Source organism: Mustela erminea, chromosome 11 (genome assembly GCF_009829155.1).
Source record: "Mustela erminea isolate mMusErm1 chromosome 11, mMusErm1.Pri, whole genome shotgun sequence".
Taxonomy (NCBI): domain Eukaryota; kingdom Metazoa; phylum Chordata; class Mammalia; order Carnivora; family Mustelidae; genus Mustela; species Mustela erminea.
In genome coordinates this window covers 14,949,199-14,972,356 of record NC_045624.1, presented here as the reverse complement: position 1 = coordinate 14,972,356, position 23,158 = coordinate 14,949,199, and the positions used below count along the sequence as shown (strand labels likewise).

Genomic DNA, 23,158 nt, shown 5'->3' with positions numbered 1-23,158 from the left:
AAAGTGGTGGTGGGGGGATGGGGGGATGCAGCTTAGAACTGATAGGATACAGTAATTCAAAGCTCTAGTCCTGCACACTTCTCCCCACACCAGTCTACACTGGGGACACGTGAGCACGGCGTGGGGACTTGCTCAGCTCTGCCCAGGCAGGAGCCACGTCTAGGACAGGGGCCCCCCCACCCCAAACAGACAGGGACCCAAAACACTGAGGTCGACATTTACAAGCAATTTCGCCAGCGGTGCTGATAATCATGGTCCTGTAGTCGGAGGGGGCAAACATGTGGCAGTGGCAGGGGCTGTGGCTCTCCTCTGTGTCCGGCAGGGTTACGGTCACCTGGGACTGGGACTCGGACTTGGCCCCGGAGCCACACACCAGGTCGCGCTCCAGCAGCTCGGCGCTGGCCAGGATGACCCCGTAGTAGGCGAAAGAGATTCCGAGCCTGGAAGGGAGAGAAGCGGCTCATTGGAAAAGCCAGCCTGAAGGAGGGGCAGCGCCCGCAGAGGTGGGGGGAAGTGGGGAGAAGTGGGGGGAAGGGGAGAGTGTTCGGGTGGGAGGCCCGGGGTGCAAAGGGCTCCAAAGGCTGGGCGCACCTATCCTGGGGAGCCGGAGGGAGGCGTGCAGGGGAACCCCGGGTGGGAAAGGGCTTTGCAGGCGCAACCTGCGGCTGGACCCGGGAGGACCCCACAGGCAGTGAAGGAAATCTGAAGCGTGGACTCACTTTCTGTCTCCGCTCTAACAAATTAGCATCAACGTGGTTGCTTAAAACAACTCACATTTATTTTCTCCGTTCTGTAGGCCCGAAGTTGAGTGGGTCTCTTGAGGCCTTGGTGGGGGTGGGGGGCGCAGCATCTGCCCCGACCCAGGCACAGCTCAGCTCCTTGGGGCTGGACAATGCACGTCAGTCTCCTTGCTACTGCGGACCTGACCTGTCGCTCTCCCCTTCTGCGGGCAGGCTGGCTGCCTCCCGCCCTCCCCCTTCTTTCCTTCCTTCCCTGGGTCCTTCTGCCCAGCAATCTCCCCACCGCGCCTCACCTCGTGCTTTCTCTTCTGCTTCCAGCTGGAGAAATCTCTCTACTTTGAAAGACTCAAGTGACTGGAGTGGGCCCACCTGCCTAGTCCTAGTCCGGCATACACTCCCGATTTTAAGGCGGGTAACCTTAATTACATCTGTGCCCTCCCTTCACACCGGCACCCAAATTAGCGTGTGATTAAATCAACAGAAGTTGGTAATTTGGGGAGGTGGGGGTGGAAGGGGGTAGTAATCTTTTTTTTTTCAGATTTTATTTATTTATCTGACAGAGATCACAAATAGGCAGAGAGAGAGAGGGGGAAGCAGGCTCCCCGCCGAGCCAAGAGCCCAATGCGGGGCTCAATCCCAGGACCCTGAGATCATGACCTGAGCGGAAGGCAGAGGCTTCAACCCACTGAGCCACCCAGGCGCCCCCAGTAGTAATCTTTAGAATTCTGCCTGACCCGAAGCTGTCTCTCTAGCCGGCCATGAGCAGCCCTGGGAGTTTTCCCCTTCATATCTACTTCTTGTCTTCTTTCTGTCTATTCTTTAGTAAATACTTGAGTTGAGATAAAATTATAATAACACAGAAAGTTTCATGTGTCAAAGTCAAGGAAAGAAGCATCAGCCCCCCAGAAACGCCCCTGGAGCCCCTCTCAGGTTCCCAGAAGTGGTTTGGAAAGTCAGCTGTGCACCGCGTTTACAGGGACAGCCGGGGCGATCGCCAGTGCTGCGGGCATCAGCTGATACTAGTGAGATGATTGTTTGGCTGTTAATTACAGGAGTGGAATCATCTAAGAAAATGTCCTCAGGCAGTTGAGACTCTCAAATCTGGGGATGAAGGGTCACAGAGCCTGGGCTTGCTTCCAAGTAGGCCCTGGAAAACAGAGCCGAGGCAACCAGGAGTGACTACCAGTGACTGTCAGTTATGGGGGACAGATCAGTCGGAGGTCACCATGGTATCCTCTACTTCAGTGTGTGTTTGAAAATTTTCATAAAAAGTATCAAAAAAAAAACCAGTAGTTACAATACTTCCTTTCGTTATTAAAATAGCTTTAGTTTGGGGCACCTCGGTGGCTCAGTCAGTTAAGCATCTGCCTTCGGCTCAGGTCATGATCTCGGTCCTGGGATCCAGCCCAACATCAAGCTCTCTGCTCAGCAGGGGGCTGCTGCTCCCCCTCCCACTGCTGCTTCCCCTGCTGTGCTCTCTCTCTCTCAAATAAATAAATAAAATCTTAAAAAATACAGTAACTCTAGTTTAATTTCCAAATATTGAGAGTATTTTAAGATTTTTATTTATCTGACAGAGACAGAGAGATCACAAGTAGACAGAGAGGCAAGCAGAGAGAAGGGGAAGCAGGCTCCCGGCCAAGCCAAGAGCCCAATGCGGGGCTCAATCCCAGGACCCTGAGATCATGACCTGAGCAAAGGCAGAGGCTTAACCCATTGAGCCACCTAGGCGCCCCTAAATATTGAGAGTTTTTTAAAAATTAAAGTCTTAAAAGGAAACATACCAGCCTGTTAATAATGATTTTATCTGAGAAAGGCAGATAGACACTTTCCTGAATTTAAACACTATAAATTAGTTTTGCCTGCTTTCTATCTTTATATAAATGGAATCACAGAATATATCTGTGTCTAGCTCCTCTGCTCCTTACGATGTTTGTAAGATTCAGCCATATTGAATGTAGATAACTAGTTTTCTCTTTCCTGTTATTGTAAAATATTTCATTTTTTTTAAGTACTTCATTTTTATGAATGTAACACAGCACATCCATTATATACTGTGAATGGACATGCGGCTGGTTTAGAGTTTGGGGTTGTTACAAATAAAATAATGCTAAGGACATTCATGCAAATGTATTTTGGTAAACATTTAAACATTTCTGTTGGATATAAAGCTACGAATGGAATTACTGAGCCATACACTATGCATATTTTCAACTGTGATAAAAACCTCTGAACCATTTTCCAAAGTAGTTTTACTTTGAACTCCAGTCAGCTGTGCGCGAGAATTCCTGTTACTTAACATTATTCCCAACACTTGCTATAGTTAATCTAATTGGATAGTTAATTGGCATAATTAATTAAATTTTAACCATTCCGGTGGATTTGTAATGGGTCTCTCATTGGTTTTAATTTGCATTTCCCCGGTGATTTTAAGGTTGAGCATGTTTTCATACATTTATTTGATACAATTTTTGGTCAAGTGCCAGTTCAAGTCTCCTGCCTATTTTCCTACTGGTTTGGGTATCTTATATATATATAAGAATTATACATATAATTTTATATATATTTATAGTTGTGTATATATATAAAATTTAATTGGGCACGTATTTTAGAAATTTCTTCTCCCAGTTGGTAACCTTACCTTTCAGATTCTTCATGATCTCTCATGGCACAGAGTTCCTCATTTAATGCAGTAGGACTTTGTGTATCTTGTTTAGAAAATATTTGTGTACTCAAGGTCATGGCTACAGAGAAGTGGGACACAAAGAAAACCACAAGAGTCTATCCCATTGAATTCGATTATTGGTGACTTCAAAGGATCCCTTTCTGTCATGTGGCGAGAAAAAAGGCCAGACTACAAAAGGTTAGAAAGTGAGCTCTTATGAAAAATAAAAATCTAGTTGTAGATACTTTCTTTCCTCTTTAAAAAAAAAATGGTTTATTTATTGGTTAGTTGGTGGTGGTAGCAGAAAGATAAGACATTGCTGGAGTCAGCCTTGTGGTTTTACTCCCCACTGGCACTGAGTGGATTTACTTAAGTCAGCTCTGTGTTTATTGAAAAGTCATTTTAAAATAATTACATTCTTACCATATGACCCAGATCTGTAATGTGGTCCGTAAATATTTAGCATCCAAGAGGTCTGCAAATCTTCCTCTTTTTTCCTGGGATGGTGAAAAGGGACAGGCAGATGAGGTTTAGTGGCTCACAGACTGGCAAAGCCTTCTCTAGCATTTCAGAGAACAGAAAGTAAGAAGAGTGTCGGAATGTAATGGGGCGCCCATGAGCGCACCTCGCCTAGCCCACAGATCACTGCTTCCACTCATCCATCTCGGCTAGTCAGTCTTTGCATGCTTTTTATTTTCACTGGCAAGGTCCAGCCCATAGAAGTGAAGATTCTAACCCTTCCCCTCCTCCTCTTCTCACCAGTGCTGGTGAGCGGTGGGATGAAGCACAGAAAACAGTAGGATATAAGAAAAACATAACCATAAACCTATTGGGAGAGTCATTTAAACTTCACATTAAAATGAAAATCTAGCATTGAAAAAGAGCATGAGAATTGTGTACGAAAAAGAACGGCATACATTTGGAAAGAGGATAGAATGCCCAATTTCTTTTTGTGTCTTTAGGGTCACGAGCAAAAGCTCTTATCCATAGTCAGTGCTATAACCAATATTTTGGAGAAAAATAAAGATGGGTTATACATGATTGAGCAGTGATGGATTTTTATTTAAAGTTAGGTACATAAAAAAATAAAGCTAAGAACAGTGTGTGTGTGTGTGTGTGTGTGTGTGTGTGTGTGTGTGTGTGTGTAGGGGGTGCTCGGTTGAAAACCAACTATTTTTTTCTCACAAATGGACTTGGAATTAAAGCCCCCCTTTAGATAGACCAGAAGTGTGATCCTAGGTGTCCTGGATTTTGTGGTCACAAAAAGTTAAATTTGAAGAAACTTGCTCCAGTGACTTTTTTTTTTTTTTTAAGTAATCTCTACACCCATGGTGAGGCTTAAATTTACAACCCCTAACTCTACCAACTGAGCCAGCCACATGCCTTGCTGATCCAATGACTTTTAGGCTCAGTTCGTAGAGGTCACTGTGGGCAGAGCTGACTGTCCCCTTTCATCTGCTTTCCATATTGGGGCTCTGGTTAGACATCACTAGAACACCTCTGAAGTCGTCCTAGCCTCCCATTCTCCAATACAGACTATATGACCCAGAGAGGGTAAGTGACTTGCCCAGGGTCACAGAGCTGTTTGGAAGCAGAGCCAGCCTGGTGTCGGGTCTCCTAAACACTAGTCCTGAGTCTTGCCCATCTACGTCTCTGACTCACCCCCTAGAGTTTGGATTCCCCTCTCCAAGTGTACCTGGAGATTCAGAATACTGAGTCTGCAGTGAATCACAATGAGTCATAAATTATATTCAAAGAAATTATGTGGTCATGAACCTTTGTCTACAATCCAAACTGGTGGACTCATTCACTCATTTATGGTGTGGCCCTTTCTTAGCTGGTCCCCAGAGCTACTCATCACTGCATGTGTGCAGTGAAGGTACAGAGGCTGCTCTGGGCATCCAGTCTTGTCCAGCCTCCTCAGCATGACGTTCTCATGGCACTGACATGACCAAACCCACTGCACATTCCTTCCTCTCTGGTCTTGACTCACACCACTCTGCTTCCTTCCTCCCCTGAAGCTGCCTCTCCTCTGTGTTCAATTTATGCCTCAATTATCCCCTCCGAGAGGCTCTGCTGCCCTAGTGCTCATCTCTCTGCTCTGGTCCCATGTGCTGCTGCTGGTACCACTCACCCGGTTCTCACATCTGGCTGCTGTGTTAGTGACTCATTAACTGTGTTAGTGACTGATTCTTTGCTGTATGAGCCTCATCTCACTAACAGGCTGTAAGAAACTTGAAGGCAGGGTCTATGGCTTGTAGCTCTGTATCCACAGGGCCCCCGCACGAGAGACAATCATAAAGGAGAAGGCCATCAGATGGGCATGTGGACGGAAGCTGTAAGCTGCGGGCAAGGGAGGAAAGCAGGAAGAAGACGAAGGGGGAGAGGAGAAAGATGTTGGCGGGGGGGGGGGGGGGGGACGTGAAGATGGAGACTAGACGGGGGTGGAGGAGGGAAGGTTCTTGTTACCAGAATTGAGTCTCCCCGATTTAGGAAAGTAACAATACTTCATCATATATTTTGAAGTTGTTAAGGGAGTCTCTCTTAAATGTTCTCACCACAAAAAAAGGAAAGAAATGGTAATTGTGTGATATGATGGAGGTGTTGACGGACTCTAGGGCAGTTATCATTTTGCAATATACAAGTGTATCAAATCAATACACTGTACACATTAAACTTATACCATGTTGTGTGTCGGTTACAACTTAATAAACCAGGAAGGGGAAAAAATGGAAGAACAGCCTCCCCCCACAGGCAAGCCAGCCCTGGTGAGAACCTACAGCTGCTCGTGTCCCCGTTTATGTCATTCCCCATCTCTTTGGAGATGCCTTTCGCTCGGTCATATGTCCAGCAACTTTGTATTTTGTCAATCCTCCTCTTACCAAAATCTGCACTTAGCCACGGATCTAAGGAGGCAAAGGCTGATTGATAAAGACTGTGGAAGACCTTCAATGTCAGGACAAGGATTCTGGGTTTCACCCACAGTCAGGGACTGAGAGAGGCAGCGTGGGGTGGGCACTGAAAGGTCCTGAACAGAAGGGGTGGTATTGGCACTTGAAGAACACTTGTCTGACAGTGTTGTGCTGGATGACATCACAGGGCTTGGGGCAAGAGGTGGCAGCATGAAAGAAAGAGACTGGGGTGCCTGGGTGGCTCAGTAGGTTAAGCCTCTGCCTTTGGTTCAGGTCATGATCTCAGGGTCCTGGGATCGAGTCCCGCATCAGGCTCTCTGCTTGGCAGGGAGCCTGCTTCCTCCTCTCTCTCTCTGCCTGCCTCTCTGCCTACTTGTGATCTCTCTCTGTCAAATAAATAAATAAAATATTTTAAAGAAAGAAAGAAAGTAGAAAGAGAGAGACTGGATGGAAAAGCCACTATTATCCAGGGGGACTGGCAGGTGACTGAGCTTGGTGGCGCAGAGGTTTGCAATGTCTCAAAGGGGATGTCACCATGAGATGAGCATTAATGAATGCCTGTTTCAGGCTGTAATGTGAAATAAGCCAGACACAGTACTGCGTAATTCCCCTTATAGGAAATAGAGAATAGGCAAACTCATAGAAACAGCAAGTAGAAGTTTCCAGGGATTGGGTGTGAATAGGAGTGAGGAGTTACTGCCTAAGAGAGTGTCCATTCTGGATGATGACAAAACTCTGTATGTATTTAATACCACTAAATTGTACACTTCAAAATGACGACACCAGCAATGGAACAATATTCATGCTCATGGTGATTAGGAGGAAAAACATTGTTAAAATATCTATATTATCCACAGCAATCTATAGATTGAATATAATCCCTACCAAATATCAACATCATTTTTCAAAGAATTAGACAAATAATCCTAAAATTTGTATGGAACCACAAAAGACCCTGAATAGTCAAAGTGATCTTGAAAAGAACAAAACTGGAGCTATCACAATCCCCGATTTCAAGATATACTACAAAGTTGTAGTAGTCAATACAGTGTGGTGCTGGCAGCACAAAAATGGACAGATAGATCAACAGAACAGAATACAGAGCCCAGAAATAAACTCCCAATTATATGGTCAATTAATCTTTGACAAAGGAAGCAAGAATATGCAATGGGAAAAAGTCTTCCAACAAAGGATGTTGGGGAAAATGAACAGCTACATGCAAAAGAATGAAACTGGACCACTTCCTTTCAGCATACACAAAAATAAGCTCAAAATGGATTAAAGACCTAAATGTGAGATAGGAAACCATAAAAATCCCAGAAAAGAGCAAAAGCAGTAATTTCTGTGACATCAGCCATAGCAAGATTTTTCTAGATATGTCTCCTAAGATGAGGGAAACAAAAGCAAAAATAAACTACTGGGACTACATTAAAATAAAAAGCTTCTACACAGCAAAGAAACAATCTCCAAAGATGACATCACTACTAGGTATTTACCCAAAGAATATGAAAACACTAGTTTGAAAAGATATAGCACCCCTATGTTTATTGCAGCATTATTCACAACAGCCCAATTATGGATGCAACTCAAGTATCCATCCATAGATGAATAGATAAAGAAGTATTGGTGTAAATATATGGTGGACTATTACTCAGCCATAAAAAAGAGTGAAATCTTACCATTTGCAACGACATAGATAGAACTAGAGGGTATAATGCTAAGTGAAAAAGTCAGTCAGAGAAAGACAAATACCATATCACTTCATTCAAACGTGGCATTTAGGAAATTAACACAAAAATTTTCAAATGCATGGGGAGTCAGTATCCCTAACCCCTGTGTTTTTCAAGAGTCAACTGTACTCATTTTAGAATCTTGGATTCCTCCCTTTTCTTTTCTGAGATCAGTTTGTTTTTTTTTTTTTTAAACATGTTATTTATTTATTTGACAGACAGATCACAAGTAGGCAGAGAGGCAGGCAGAGAGAGAGGAAGGGGAGCAGGCTCCCTGCTGAGCAGATAGCCCGTTGCGGGACTCGATCCCAGGACCCTGGGATCACAACCTGAGCCAAAGGCAGAGGCTTTAACCCACTGAGCAACCCAGGTGCCCCCTGAGATCAGTTTCTTAATTTGACAAATGGAAGTACCATATATTGCCTAATTGGATGTAAATATTTAAAAAAATTTAAAAAATATATAAATAAAATGCAAAAAAATAACAGTATTTGCCTACCTCATAGGATTTTCCTTAAGTATCAAGTTAAAAATGTACATTTAAAAAAAAGAGAACAAAAATAGAGATAAAAAACATATAAGGAGAACTCTCCCCTCAGGAAATTCAGTCTTCCAATAAAAGTTTTTTGTCTTGGTTTTGGGTGTTGTTTTTTTTTTTTTTAATGTTGTTGAGGAATATAAAAAGACTTGAAGATTAGGAACATAGTTTTATCAAAATAAAAATATTTAATATTATAAAGGTATCAATTCTCTTTAGGTATTAACTAATAATTTCAACACCATCCCAACTAAGCCCTCCTAGGTTTTAGGGGGAAATTAAGAGATGTTTATGAAGTGACTTCAAAGTTGTTCTAGAAAAATAGTACTGTGAAAACAACTTGGAAAATTCTGAAAAAGAATTTTGACAAGGGGGACTTACCCTACTAGATATGAAAAATACTGTAATTAAAAGTGTCACATTGAACCAGCAATTAAACTGTATCCTTTTCCCAAATGCCCTCTTTATTATATAAGTCCCCATATATACATGAATCTACAAATATGTCATTAGAACACAATAGAGAATTCAAAAATAGACTCAAATATACAAAAGATGGATTATTCAGAAAAATATATGAGTGCCACTGATTAGGCATTTAGATATGACAAAGCTAGACCATGTTTCTTATATTCAATTAAACCCAGGTAGATCCAACACTTAAATAAAAAGTATGAAACCAAATTAACCAATAGAAGGGAGAAGGATGCCAAAATGCTGTAAAAAGTAAGTTTGAAACCACTGAAAAAGAAAAATCTAAATCTATTTTTTTTAAAGATTTATTTGCTTATTTATTTGACAGAGATCACAAGTAGGCAGAGGAGGAAGCAGGCTCCCTGCTGAGCAGAGAGCCCGATGTGGGGCTTGATCCCAGGACCCTGAGATCATGACCCAAGCAGGAGGCAGAGGCTTTAACCCCCTGAGCCACCCAGGCACCCCGACAAATCTAAATCTAAATAGATACCTGCTTAGAAAATAATGTCTAATCTAGGGAAACTTATGAGCAACATGAGACAAAAACAGAAGACAAAAATAATCTGGAAGATGAGACTAGGGCAGATCAGAACATCTTCAAGGGCTTTGTATTGTTCAGATGGCAAATAAAGACACAAATAAAGACATTGTGGGTACACATTTTCAGTACTTAAGGGCTATAGTATATTCTTATATAACAACAACAATAATAATAATAATAATAATATATAATAAAAGAAAAAGAGTGAACAAATTCCAAACCAGTAGAAGAAAGCACAGGGAGGAGGGGGGAGAAAAGCAAACCGATTCACTCTAATAAAGGGTAAGGAAGGAGAGAATGAAAGAGATGGTTAAGAGGAAATATAAAATAAAATGGCAGAAGTTAAGTCCAAATATGTGAGTAATCACAATAGATATAAATGGATCAAATCCATTACTAAAAGACACAGAATAGCAGACTGAGTGAAAAAAATAAAGATCAGCTATATATACACAAGAAATGATTTTGGGGGTGCCTGGGTGGCTCACTGAGTTAAAGCCTCTGCCTTCAGCTCAGGTCATGATCCCAGTGTCCTGGGATCAAGCCCCGCATTGGACTCTCTGCTCAGCAGGGAGCCTGCTTCCCCTCTCTCTCTGCCTGCCTCTCTGCCTACTTGTGATCTCTGCCTGTCAAATAAATAAAATCTTTTTAAAAAAAAAATAGCAAAGCAACAGAAGAAAGTTTAAAATTAAGGTCTGGAAAAAAGAGACATCAGGAAAGATGTTAACCTAACCTAACCTCTTATGTCAATATATGAACATAAGAGAAAATAAAATTTAAGGCCCAAACCAGTATAAAATAACAACATAATAAGGTTAATCCATGAGACTAAGCCAATCATATGTTAAGAAGCAACAAGAGGGGGCACCTGGGTGGCTCAGTGGGTTAAGGCCTCTGCCTTCGGCTCAGGTCATGGTCTCGGAGTCCTGGGATCGATCCCTGCATCAGGATCTCTGCTCAGCAGGGGGTCTGCTTCCTCCTCTCTCTCTCTCTCTCTGCCTGCCTCTCTGCCTACTTGTGATCTCTGTCTGCCAAATAAATAAATAAAATCTTTAAAAAAAAAAAAAAAAGAAGCAACAAGAGATCCTCAAAATATCTGAAGTAAACTATCATGACTATAAAGAGGAAAGAACAAAGCCATCATCTTATTGAAAAACTGTTAGCTCAGCCAGGCAAAATCTAGCACAAGTGTCAGAGATTTATATGGCATAATTAACAGTATATAACAAAACGTCTATATTCAATGAGAATACATGCTTTTTAAGCACACATGGAACATCAGTGAAGAGACTATGTAGAGAACAACAGAAAAATCTCCAATATTCCAAATAATTGAGAATATCCTCTGACCAAAATGAAATTAAATTAGAAAAAAAAAACAATAAAAAGGAGTGTTAATGGATAACTCACTGATTAAAGAGAAACTCAGATCAATTACCAAAGAGAAATAAAATTAAAATTACTCTGTAACAAAGCTTGCTAAATGCAGCTGAATACTTCATTAAAAATAAAAAAAGACTGACCATAAATGAGCTAAGTACAGAACTCAAGAAGCTAGAAAAACAAAAAAGCTAAAGGAGAAAACAAAGAGTAGAAATTAACGAGACCACACACATACACAAAATCAATAAAGAGAACAACAACAAAAAGAGCCCTGTTCTTTGAAGTTTTTTTTTAAAAGACTTCCTTTATTTATTTGATAGACAGAAATCACAAGTAGGCAGAGAGGCAGGCAGAGAGAGGGGGAAGCAGGATCCCCACTGAGGAGAGAGCATGAAAATATGGGGCTCCATCCTAGGACCCTGAGACCATGACCTGAGCCAAGGCAGAGGCTTAAGCACTGAACCACCCAGGCGCCCCGTTCTTTGAAGTTAATGCACAGACCTCTAGTAAGAGGGCCAAGAAAAAAGAGAGAAGTCACAATACACAGCATGAAAATGAAAGATGGGACGTAGGCAGCAGATTTTTGAAACTCCTAAGAGAACACTGGGACCAACCTTGTATCAACAAATTTGAAATTTGAAAACCTAGATGAGCTGGACAATTTTCTAAAATATATACACTACCAAAATGGATTCAATCAAAAGTCTTAAACAAAAGTGGACTCTAACCTTTACATAAATTAAATCATAGTTTAAAAACTCCTCCATGTAACACCCTTTTGTTATCCTCCACTGCTCCCCTCAAAATAAATATTTGGCATAAATGACTTAAGGGGCACGTTTCACCTCTATAACCACACTCCAGCCACAACTAAGAGATGAATTTCTATCTTACATAAAGTGTTGCCGAGTTGGCGGGACAGGTGAGGAAGGTACCACTGGGGCCTGTGATTGACCCACCTATAGGTGCGTGGTCAGGGCTGGTGTAAGAAATGATTTCAAAATGACGTTAAGAGCCCTGGGCCCAGTAGAATATAGATGCCGAATTGTGTCTTAAGAAATCTGTTAGGGACTCTTGGGTGGCTCAGCAGGTTAAGCATCTGCCTTTGGCTCAGGTCCTGATCCCAGGGTTCTGGGATCGAGTCCCACACCAGGCTCCTTGCTCAGCAGGGAGCCTGCTTCTCCCTCTCCCTCTGCCTGCTGCTCCCCCGGCTTATGCGCCTCTGTCTCTGACAAATAAATAAAATCTTAAAAAAAAAAAAAAAAAAGAAAGAAATCATTTAATGAGGTTTCCTAATTTGAGATCACTTATGATTTACATCATTTATAAGACCAGTACAAGAAAATAAAATTATAAAACAATCTCTCACCTGGAAACAAAGATGCTAAGTCACGTGACTAGCTCTGCAAGGTAGATATTATTCCCATTTCGTTGATGAGGAAAGCTAAGGCAGGTAACTTGATAGGGCCACTGGCTCTCCAAGGAGCTGGATTTAGTCCAGCTCTGCACTTCTCTCTTGTCCCCTTGGGGTGGGGCTAGAGAGCGAAGGTCCCCTCCCCTCTGCCCTTCTAGGACTGAGGGGATTTCTGGTGGGGGAGAGAAGGCCTCCCCACTGGGAACTTACCAGGATGGGCTCCACCAGCTTCCCCTCCGGCATGACCGAGCGGTTCATCTTGGCGATGTGCTGCAGGGTAGCAAGGGCAGCCTGAGTGTTCCCGGTGGAGACGTTGAAGCGAGCGGACTCGGGAATAAACTGGCACAGAAGGAAAGAGCATCAGAGTTCAAGTGCTGCGGACCCCGGGGGGTTCCACAATTACTGCTGTATGGTCACAGGCCCCAGTTTCAGGAGAGAGAGGAGCAGCAAGCTGCTGGTCTGGAACAAACAGGGTCACATCCCCCTTACTGTAGGCCCGTCTTGATGGTATCGCACCCATACTGAGCCCAGCCTAATACTTACTGCAAGGAAATGCTACATCCACTTGGCAAACAGCTGCCCCAGGGCCACCCTACTGCCCTGTCACCCCAGCCTGCCCCCAGGCACCCTGCGATCTCCCACATGCACCAGCCCACAGCACGACCACGGCAGGGACCCAAGCGCCCCCGATGGCGGAGCACCACTCCTGACAAGCCAGACCCGCCACCCACCGCTCACTGAACACTGTACTTGGACTACACTACAGGCTGGTGCGCCTGGGCGGCTCCATCAATTAAGTGACCAACTTTGGCTCAGGTCAAGATCGTGGGGTCCTGGGATCAAGCCCCATGTCAGGCTCCCAGCTCAGTGGGGTCTGTCCGTCCCGCTCCCTCTGCCCCTCTCCCCGCTCGTGCTCTTGCGTTCTCTCAAATACAGAAATAAATATAAATACATACATACCCACCTAACCAGACAGGCCTTCATGGAGACTGGGGCCTTGAGAATCACCTTGAACCACTCCCTGCCCTTCATGCCTCGATGGAAGTGGGCGGGTTCTTCCTCAGAAAAGCACCTCCCGCGGCGGCACCTGCTCGCCATCCCGCGCCCAGCAGCCCCTCATCTCCCACTGGGATGATCCTGACTGCTCCCCTGGCTTTCCGTGCACTCAGGCTCCACGCAGCCACAGACCAGCTTCCCAGCACACAGCCAGCACCCCCTGCCTCAAAGGCCCTCATAATCTGGACACAGGCCTGTTGCCGCCCCCCATCCCCCGCCCCCCAGCAGCACCCTTCATTCCAGCCTACCTGCTCTCCCCCAAAGATTCTGCATTTCACACCTTCATGGCTGGGCTGACGCCTGAGCTCTGCCCACATGCCCTTGCCCCACTCTCTGGCCCTCGCGGTGCGGGCTGTTCCATCCCCCACGGCCAAATTCAACAGCATCACCCCACTGGAACAAATCGCTCTCTCCCCGAGCACCCACAGGACGAATGCTGCGACCGCGCTTACCGAGTCCCACGGGTACCATCACCCTTTGCATTTTTATCTATCTCTCGCCCACTGGCTGGCATGCCTTGAGGCAAGAACCATATCCTATGCATACTTTCAGCCTCGTAACCTCGTGCAGAGCCTGGTACATACTCGGTGTGAGTGTCCTCAATCCAAAGACAAGGCCGATATTCAAAATAATAATTTTTATAAAGGCAATAACATAGCTGTGTAGCTCACACATGTTGAATACCATTCGTGTTCCAGGTTCACGAAGAGAGTCGTGTGCCTTACCTTGTTTAATCTTCCACACGGCCCTAGGAGATACGCCCTATTCATGGGGTGGAACCACTCGTCCAGGACAATGGGGTCAGGACCGTCTGTTTCTAACTGCACCGGCCAAGGCAGGCAGGCTGCTCAAGGATGGCCTGGGCCCATTAAGCCCCTGGAACCAGGCACCTGCCACTCTGGGTGGGACATCAAGCAACAGTTCGCTGCAGAGAAGACACGGACCAATGGGCTCATCCAGAAAAAAAATAGACAGGGCTCTGGGATCAGGTGTCGGGAGAAAGAGTTGAAGGTCATGGTGTTGCTTCATTCAAAGAAGGAAAGCTCTGATTGGGCTAGAATTTCTCAACCATTTGGAGGGATATCATGTAGAAGCTAGAACCTCTGGATTTTCAGAGAGAACTATTAAGACTGCAGGTAAACCCATGAGGAGGCAGGGTCCCCTCCGCATCAGAAAGGACCTCCTAAGAACTAGGCCTGCCTACGGATGGACATAGGATGTCATCTATTAAGTCTTGAGTCTGAAAGTGTCCAAAGCCGGGAGTGTTCTGGATGTGTGCTTGTGGTTGGGGTACGAAATACATGCCCTCCGAGGATGCTTGTGAAATACGAAATTCTCTGATTCCGTAGTGTTAGGACATACACACACACACACACACACACACACACACACACACAGCCCCGTCTTTGAACAATGAGGGAAATCCAGCAGAACCTAAGGAAGAGGTTGATTCTGTGGATTAGAGGGAGAGCAGAAGGACAGAACAGCTGGCCTGTAGTGGCCCGAGAATGTGCGCCAGGCGTCAGACTCCAACCACTAAAGGTAAGAGAAGGGTCAGCTCAAGTGGGGTGTCGCTGTGAGACGAAACTTCCAGCAATAAACGATCTGAGGCAGGCTAACGGAGGGGAGGGATGAAGCGGATTGAGACAGTCTTGAGTGAAGGAAAAAGGCAGAGTGAGGCTGATACTTGTGGGGCAGAAAGACCCCTGGGCCAGCTGGAGGAGAGGACCAGAGGTTGCCCATGACCGAACAGCTCACCTTGAAGGCCAGGATGAGGATGATGCCGGGAATGGAGGCGATGCGAATCAGCCAGCGCCACCCGATGGTGGGGATGACCACGGAGGCCAGGCCGATGATAAGCAGGGAGCCAGCCAGCCAGAAAACCTGGGGAGAGGATGAGAGGTTACAATTCCTCCCATCAGGGCATTTGCCTGGCTCCTTGGTGGAACGGGTGACTCTTGATCTGGGGTTGTAAGTTCGAGCCCCATGTTGGGTATAATAATTTCTTGAAAACAAAACATTCACAATTCCCCTTATCAAGTGTGCTCAACCCTGCCTCTCTCAGGAGCATTTCAGTATAAGAGGATGAGGTGAAAGAGGGTCTTTAAGGAGCCCAGGTCCGGGTTCTACTCCCAGCACTAGCTCCAGGACCTGCATGAACAGGGAACATCGCCCCACGTCTCCACGGCTCAGTTTGCTTGTCTGTAAATGGAAGGCTCAGCTATAGAAGGGGTCAGTACTGTCACCACAGTTTTAAAAATTGGAAACATTGACATTTTCCCCCATTGAATAAATAAAAGATTAACTGGTTCCTAACTCAAAAGCCACAAAGGAAAACACTAAAAATACTCTCTTCCTCTCCTGCTTCTTTGTCATCCAGTTCTCTTCCTAGAAGAAACCAATATTCCCGATTGTCCCTGACAAGAATTTTAGTAGGGACGGCGCCTAAGTGGCTCAGTGGGTTAAGCGTCTGCCTTCGGCTCAGGTTGTGATCCAGGGTTCTGGGATCAAGTCCCCCATCGGGTTCCCTGCTTCTCCCTCTGCCTGTTGCTCTCTTTCTCTCTGACAAATAAATAAATAAAATCTCTTACAAAAAAAATAATTTTAGTAGGGAAGTGGTAAAAAAATTCTACAACTGGTGATTTGGCACAGAGGTAAAAGTGACAGGGTTTGCTGATAGACACTGCAGTTGGGGGTCCATCAATAAGCGATGAATGGGCAGGACGTGGTAAGGATTGAATGGGGGTGATGGCACAGGAGGGGTCCGGGATGGCTTTTGAGCTTGTGGCCCAGATGACCGAGGGGACCATGTTTACTACTAGCTGAGAGTGGAAATGTGGAAATAAGACATTTCAGGGGGAAATGAGCAGATGAATTCTATCCACGTTGTATTTCTGAAGCGATAGTCCAGGGATTCTCCCGTAGGCTATTGGCTCTATCTGCGTCTGAAAGTCAAGGGGATGCTCTTGGTTGTAGGTAAAGATATTAGGGTTTACAGACAGAGGTAACTAAACCCATTGGAGTTTATTAGATGATCCAAGGAGAGGAGGAAAATAAGACTAGCGAGGAGAAGACACGACCAGGAAGCATGCCATGGAGTTAACGGCCGGGAGGAGAGAAAATGTCCACAGATGAGCTTGAGTAGGACCACGCCCATGTAACACGGTTAAGGATAAAATCCAAATAGGTCAAGCAGAGAAAGACAGTTACCATATGGTTTCACTCATATGTATAATGTAAGGAATAGCATGGGGACCACAGGGGAAGGGAGGGAAAACCGAAGCGGGGGCGGAATCAGAGAGGAAGACGAACCATGAGAGACTATGGACTCCAGGAAACAGACTGAGGGTTTTGGAGGGGAGAGGAATAATTCAGTCGGATGATGGAGGGCACGTGTTGTGATGAGCACTGGGTGTTATATGCAACTAACGAATCTTCAACACCACATCAAAAACTAATGAGGGGCACCTGGGTGGCCCAGTGAGTGAAAGCCTTTGCTTTTGGCTCGGGTCATGGTCTCGAGGTCCTGACTGGGATCAAGCCCCATGTCGAGCACGGAGCCTGCTTCCCCCTCTCTCTGCCTTCCTCTCTGCCTACTTGTGATCTCTCTCTGTCAAGTGAATAAATAAAGTCTTAAAAAAAAAAACTAATGATGTACTATATGGTGGCTAGCAGAACATAATAAAAAAATAAAATAACACAAATGCAAATTGGTGCAAAAGAAGGATAAACTCCAATGCTAAGTATTAAAAGTGTCTGCATCTGTCTATCTTAACAACGATCAAAAAAACAGGAGAGGGGCACCTGGGTGGCTCATTGGGTTAAGCCACTGCCTTCGGTTCGGGTCATGATCCCAGGGTCCTGGGATCGAGTCCCGCATCAGGCTCTCTGCTCAGTGGGGAGCCCGCTTCCTCCTCTCTCTCTCTGCCTGCCTCTCTGCCTACTTGTGATCTCTCTCTATCAAATAAATAAATAAATTCCTTTAAAAAAAAAAAACAAAACAGGAGAAATGCAAAGAGTAACAAACAGCGTTTGTTATGTTCCTTGTCATTTTTTGTTGCCTTCATTGAGTATTGGAAAATTTTAAAATAAATCTTAAAGTATTCTCCTACTGCTTTATTTATTGCTAAATATATGTTTCAGTGAGAAGAGCTTTCTTTTTGGTGGGCCCCTGAAATCAGGGCTTTTGGACACTGATGACATCAGACATCAAGGACTCCTAGATTGATTGACATAGCTTCCGATGCAAAACCTCTCCTGGGTGACCAGCGGGGCCTGCGGCAGGCTTGGGAACATTCCAATCTCCTGGATAAATGATTCAGCTGGACAAGGCACTTAGGGCATGTCCCCACAGGCACGGGCCAGTTGTGGCCCCGAAGACCGTAGAAATCCTAGAGGGGAGATAGGCTGCCCTAAAGAGGCTAGTAGGTATGTCCCCCTCCTGAAGACTCAGGGGGGGAAGAGAAAGTCCATTCCAGATGCATGCCTAAGCTTCCATCATTCCACTGAGACCGACCACCGGAATGTTTCCTGGAAGAGGCTACTGTGTTCTAAATGCTACTGTTGGGTGACAAAAGTCCTAGCCTCTTGAAATGGGACCCCTGGCATCCAGCCTTCCCAGTGCTCTTTAGTTAACACCAAGATAGTGTGCTAACCCAACAGACAACCAGCCAGAAGCAAAACCAAGGGCATCACATCCTCTAGGATCAGAAGCCCACGTAGAATTCCTGTTTTATCTTACCTGAGACAACGGGAGCATGTAGCCTCGGTATTTTGTAGGCAAAAATTCAGTCTTTATGATGAGCCTAAACAGGAAGGGAGGGGGAACAGAATAATCGTGTTTTTATCAAAGAAAATGACTTGAAAAATCATAACTTTTCTTGTCACAGAGATAAAAAATGAAAAAACATACACTTCATCGCTGTGAAATAAATATATGTATATACTACTCTCAGCTCCTGGTTCCTGCTGATATTTGGTCTTTGACCCCAGTGTCTGACATAGAACACCTAGAATCCTTGGGCTTCCTGGTCCAAAGGAGCATCCTTTGTTCTCATGAGATGGCTTTTGGTGAGTGCCTAGATGGGGCCTCATCTTAAAAGACCAAACCACGATTAGAATCTTGGAATGTCCAACCCTGTCCTCCAACACTGGAGAGAGGAGAGGGATTGGATAATGATTTGATGCCTCCATGTCTCATGCCTCCATGATGAGGCCTCCATAGAAAGCTTGAACATACAAGGTTTGGCGAGCTTCCAGGCTGGCAAGCCCATCTGTGTGCTGGGAGGGTGGTGTGCCACAGACTCCATAGAAACAGTAGCTCTTGCTCTCAGGACCCTTCCAGAGCCTGCCCTGTGTATCTCTCTTCATCAGGCCATTCACCTGTTTCCTCTAAAATCTTGTTTGAACTACAGCTGCAGTCATAGGTAGACTGTTTGCCTGGGTCCTGGGAGCTGCTCTGGCCATTTATTGAGTCCACAAAAGGATCTGGGGCAACTTGCATTCGTAACAAGTCAGACAGAAGGTGTGGATAAGCTGGGGACCTACTGCTTGTGATTGGGGTCTGAGGTGGGCGATAGCCTCTTGGGACTGAGCCTAAACCTGGGGGTAGGGGAGGGGTCTGAGCAAACTCCTGTTAGGAAGAATTGAACTAATCTGTAGAACAACCAGCTGGTGTTAGAGAATTGGCCGGTGTGTAAATAACCCGCACATTTAGTGTCAGGGGTGAAGATCTGTCGGGTTGCCTGGGTGGCTCAGTCGGTTAAGTGCCCGAATCTTGATGTCAGCTCAGGTCATGAGCCCAGGGTCATCAGATGGAACCTCACACGGGGCTCCAAGTAGAACCTGCTTAAAATTCTCCCACTCCCTCTGCCTCCTCCCAACTCCCCTGCTGGCACGCGCTTTCTCTCTGTTAAGAAAAAAAAAAAGTGAAGCTTTGTCACAAGTACTGAGTGTGAGTGTGTAAAGGAAAACAGAAGTTTTTCCTAAACAATTATGTTTTGCTGTATGTTTGTGAACAGCTAAAATCCACATAAGAGAATAAGAAACTTGCAATTGCCCTTCTGTTTACATGCTTCTTCTCAAAGTTCTTTTCAACCTTCTACCATTTAAGAGATATTGTTCCCTCCCCCCCACCAAAAATTGAAAAGTGTTTTTGCCAAACCCTTTCTAAAATATACTTGGGAAATTAAAATACACCTGGAAGGAAGAGAATCGATGCCCAGAGCGAATGGAGGCCGTCGAAGCACAGGCTTCTCATTAATTTTGTGAATAGACAAATAAATAGACTCCTACTCCCTTCCGTTTTCTAATTACTCTTCCCTGTTGCAATTATTAGCCAGGGTTTGGGCTTTCTTCACATATTTATCGGGCTGGTTCCTGAGGGATGTTGTAAATGTCAAGCTAACTTCTACTCCTGTAGGGCTCCAAAGCTCAGAGCAGGCTTAATTTATGCCCCGGGGAGGGACAGTCTTTCCGCAACACATTAAGGTAATGATTGGGTGCTTTGATATCTCCTAATACATCCTAAGGGTAAACGGCTCCACGGCACCCAGGAGAGAGTCGGCTGAGGGCTCTGTGAATCTAAAGGAGGCTCCGGAGCTGCTGACCATTCAGCGGACACCTCTCCAGGCACGACACATTATGCACTTATCCTAGGGCAGAGAAGGACCTGCAGCCGCCATCTCTCTCAGCGACCTCCCCCTACTTTGCAAATGGGCTTAGACACAGTCTTCGGTCACAGGGCAACGGCATTTTAAAATGGCTACTCTTTGGGCAACTGGGTGGCTTACCCGGTTCAAGGTCATAACCTCACAGTCATGGATCAAGTCCCGCACAGGACTCTGTCCTCAGTGGGGACTCTGTTTGTCCCTCGTCCTCCACCCCTCCCCCTGCTCATGCTCTCTCTCTCTCTCTCAAATAAATAAATAAAATCTTTAAAAACAAATAAATTAATGATATGGTTATTCCTCAATGTTATAGGTGGTTCTGGTCAAACAACTCTTCCAACACATTCTCAAGCAACGAAAAGACCGTGTTACCCACCTCCTAGGGCACTTTTGCTTGGCATTTAGTCTAACAAAATAAAGATCAACATTAGGGACAAAAAAATTTTAACGCATTCACCTCTAGTGCCCTCTGCTAGGCTCACCACAAAACATCATTTTGTTTTGTTCTGTTTTGTGTGGGTTTTTGAGTTTTTAAATTTTTTATTAACATATGATGTATCATTAGCCTCAGGTCATTTTGATGAGCAAATAGCTCCTAGTGGAATTAGCAGCCATCACTTCAAGAAAAATTAAAAAAAATAAAGAGCTAAAAAATAATTAGCAGAAGTCAAGTCTTATGCATTTACAGCTCGTTGGTGCTATTGGCCCGTGAACCACCCCCCCAGGTCTGTGTAAGTATCTGGGGTTATAACGCATTCCTCTCTCAAGCCTCCTCTCGGTGAGGTCTTTACCCTTGTGCATGGCCAGACACGCCACAGCCCACCATCGTCCGCAGGAAGACAAACCAGATGTAAGACGGAGAGAAAGACGTCAGCAAGGAGAAGTAGGCTCCCCACAGGAACGAGATGAGCAAAATCTAAAGCAACCAAAGGAGACGTATTAGTGGCCCCTGCCTCTCTGGAAGAAACTAATGGAAGACCATTTACCTTCTGAAGGTGATTTTTAATTTCCATCCGGAGGTTTGCTTCTCAGAGGAGCTAATTCTACAGGGAGCTCACCGATCTCTCACCATCATCAAATAACACAGTCCACACCGCTGTGCTGCCTGAAAGCCCAGACATCCCAAATTGCGACCGTTCTTTGACACTGCCCCACTGCATCCACCCGAACTTGTAAATCAGGCGCCCAAACTTGTAAATCAGGATGAAAAAACCTGCCCTCATTAGGAGCACAGGAAAGTGTTGTGTTGGGATGGGGACGAGGAGAAAATTTAAGGTATTTGTTTTTCCCCTAATTATAAAACTAATACAAATTCACAGAAGAGAATATGGATGAAAAAGAGAAAAACAAAAATATTTCTATCTTGCCTGATTTCCCAACCCCAGAAAAGACTTGTTAACATACTTTTATCCTATTTTATTTTTTTTTAATTTTTATTTTATCCTATTTTCCTTGGTCGAAAGGGAAAATATATTTTTCATGGCTGTAAAATATTCCAGTGGTACTATGGTGCGGGTAATATTATGCATAAGCCCTTCCCCTGTGGCTGAATGATGCGGTTTTCTCATGGTGGCAGTTAGCTATGGCAATGTACGTAATCTCTGTGGTTCTCTGATGCTCTAATCGGGCTAGATTTCCGGTATGAAAGAGATCAGACTAGGAGAATGGGTGTTCCCCAGGTTCTTGATTCGTCCTGCCAAACTGATGGTCAGAAAAACTGGACCAATACAATATGAAGCTGTCTCTACCCTTGTAGCCTTCTCCAAAAAGAGAACAAATCCTTATGGATTTGATACCCCCAAATTCATACCTTCTAATATTTTCCTTTCAATTGCTCCCACAATCAAATGTTTTTCAAGAAATGTTGACCATTTTTATTTTTATGTAAAAATGTCTTCTTGTGCTTTGTACATTTTTTGACATACTTGTGTTTTCAGTATGAAATTTATGAATGTCTATGATATTTACTTCATGTACTTCAAAACATAAAGCCAAAGCTGTAATTATTTTCCCTTGGGGCTTGTCCCTTTGTGCTTATGCTTAAGGAGGTCTTCCCTACCAGAAACGAGACAAGTGAAAAAAAAAAAAAAAGAGCGAGACCTAGGCTTCTAATCAGAAGACATAGGTTTCGATCTTACTGTTTAATCTTAGTAGGTACGTGACCTTGAGCAAGCGGCTAAGTTTCAAAGCTATACCAAAGTTAACTAATGTGAAGCTGCCTCTGTTTCTATGTGTCAGTCTCTACATTCTAAGATTTTCTAACCGTGCACACCCATCAGTTCCATTCCTGGACAACAGGGACCAGGTAGGAGGAAGGATACGCCAGGAAAAGACAAGAAAGCACAAAGACAAGCCTGGCATTGGGGCACATGGTGTCAGAGAAGGACATTTCCACCCATTCTGTCTGTAACAGACAGAGAAACGTCCACTAAAGAGAACCAGTGGTGACATCATCATGAAAGAAAATCCCACGTCATTCTTCAAGGCCAACCTACCTTCCAGCGGCCATATCTGTCAGCCAGGAGGCCAAAGAGGATGCTGAACACCATGTAGCCAAAAAACACCATCTGGAGGTGGAGTGAGAAAAACATTATCCTGTAGGCAGTCCTTCTAGAAAACACTGATGAGCTGCATTTCCCATTCATTCATCTTCATGAAAAGTCGACTGGAAAGGGGAAAGGGGCGGAAGCTGGAGAGCAGCTTTTCACGAAGCTCTCCCACCTCCCTTTCCCACAGTCTGGGCTTCAGAGGCTGATGCTTCCCATCGATGCCCGCCCCACACCCGGAGACGCTACTCCCCAGTAGAAACAGGGTTTGGAGGAACAGGAAGCTGTTTTCCCTCTGATCCAAGATGGTGGCCCTGGTCTCGTTCTACTTGGATGTATAGTTGTGCATTTCCATTTTAAGAATAATTAAAAAAAAAAAAAGCTCTATTCATTCATGACCTGCCTTATCCCACTTCTAGAAGCAATTTTCCTTTATGTTTTTACAGGTAAACATAAACTTTAAATAAACACCCAAACCAATCATCCATACA

The 23,158-nt window shown here is 44.7% G+C and overlaps 1 protein-coding gene across 1 annotated transcript in view; it reads right to left on the bottom strand.

Annotated features, from left to right (window-relative positions):
* SVOPL (SVOP like) overlaps positions 1-23,158 on the bottom strand; it is a 66,617-nt gene that overhangs the window by 32,103 nt on the left and 11,356 nt on the right. The window contains exons 3-9 of the mRNA XM_032305501.1: positions 22,617-22,688; positions 20,913-21,037; positions 18,195-18,258; positions 15,212-15,337; positions 12,608-12,736; positions 3,829-3,902; positions 223-440 (exon numbers count right to left, since the gene is read on the bottom strand). Of these exons, the coding sequence (XP_032161392.1) occupies positions 223-440; positions 3,829-3,902; positions 12,608-12,736; positions 15,212-15,337; positions 18,195-18,258; positions 20,913-21,037; positions 22,617-22,688 (808 nt within the window). The remainder of the gene's footprint in view (positions 1-222; positions 441-3,828; positions 3,903-12,607; positions 12,737-15,211; positions 15,338-18,194; positions 18,259-20,912; positions 21,038-22,616; positions 22,689-23,158) is intronic.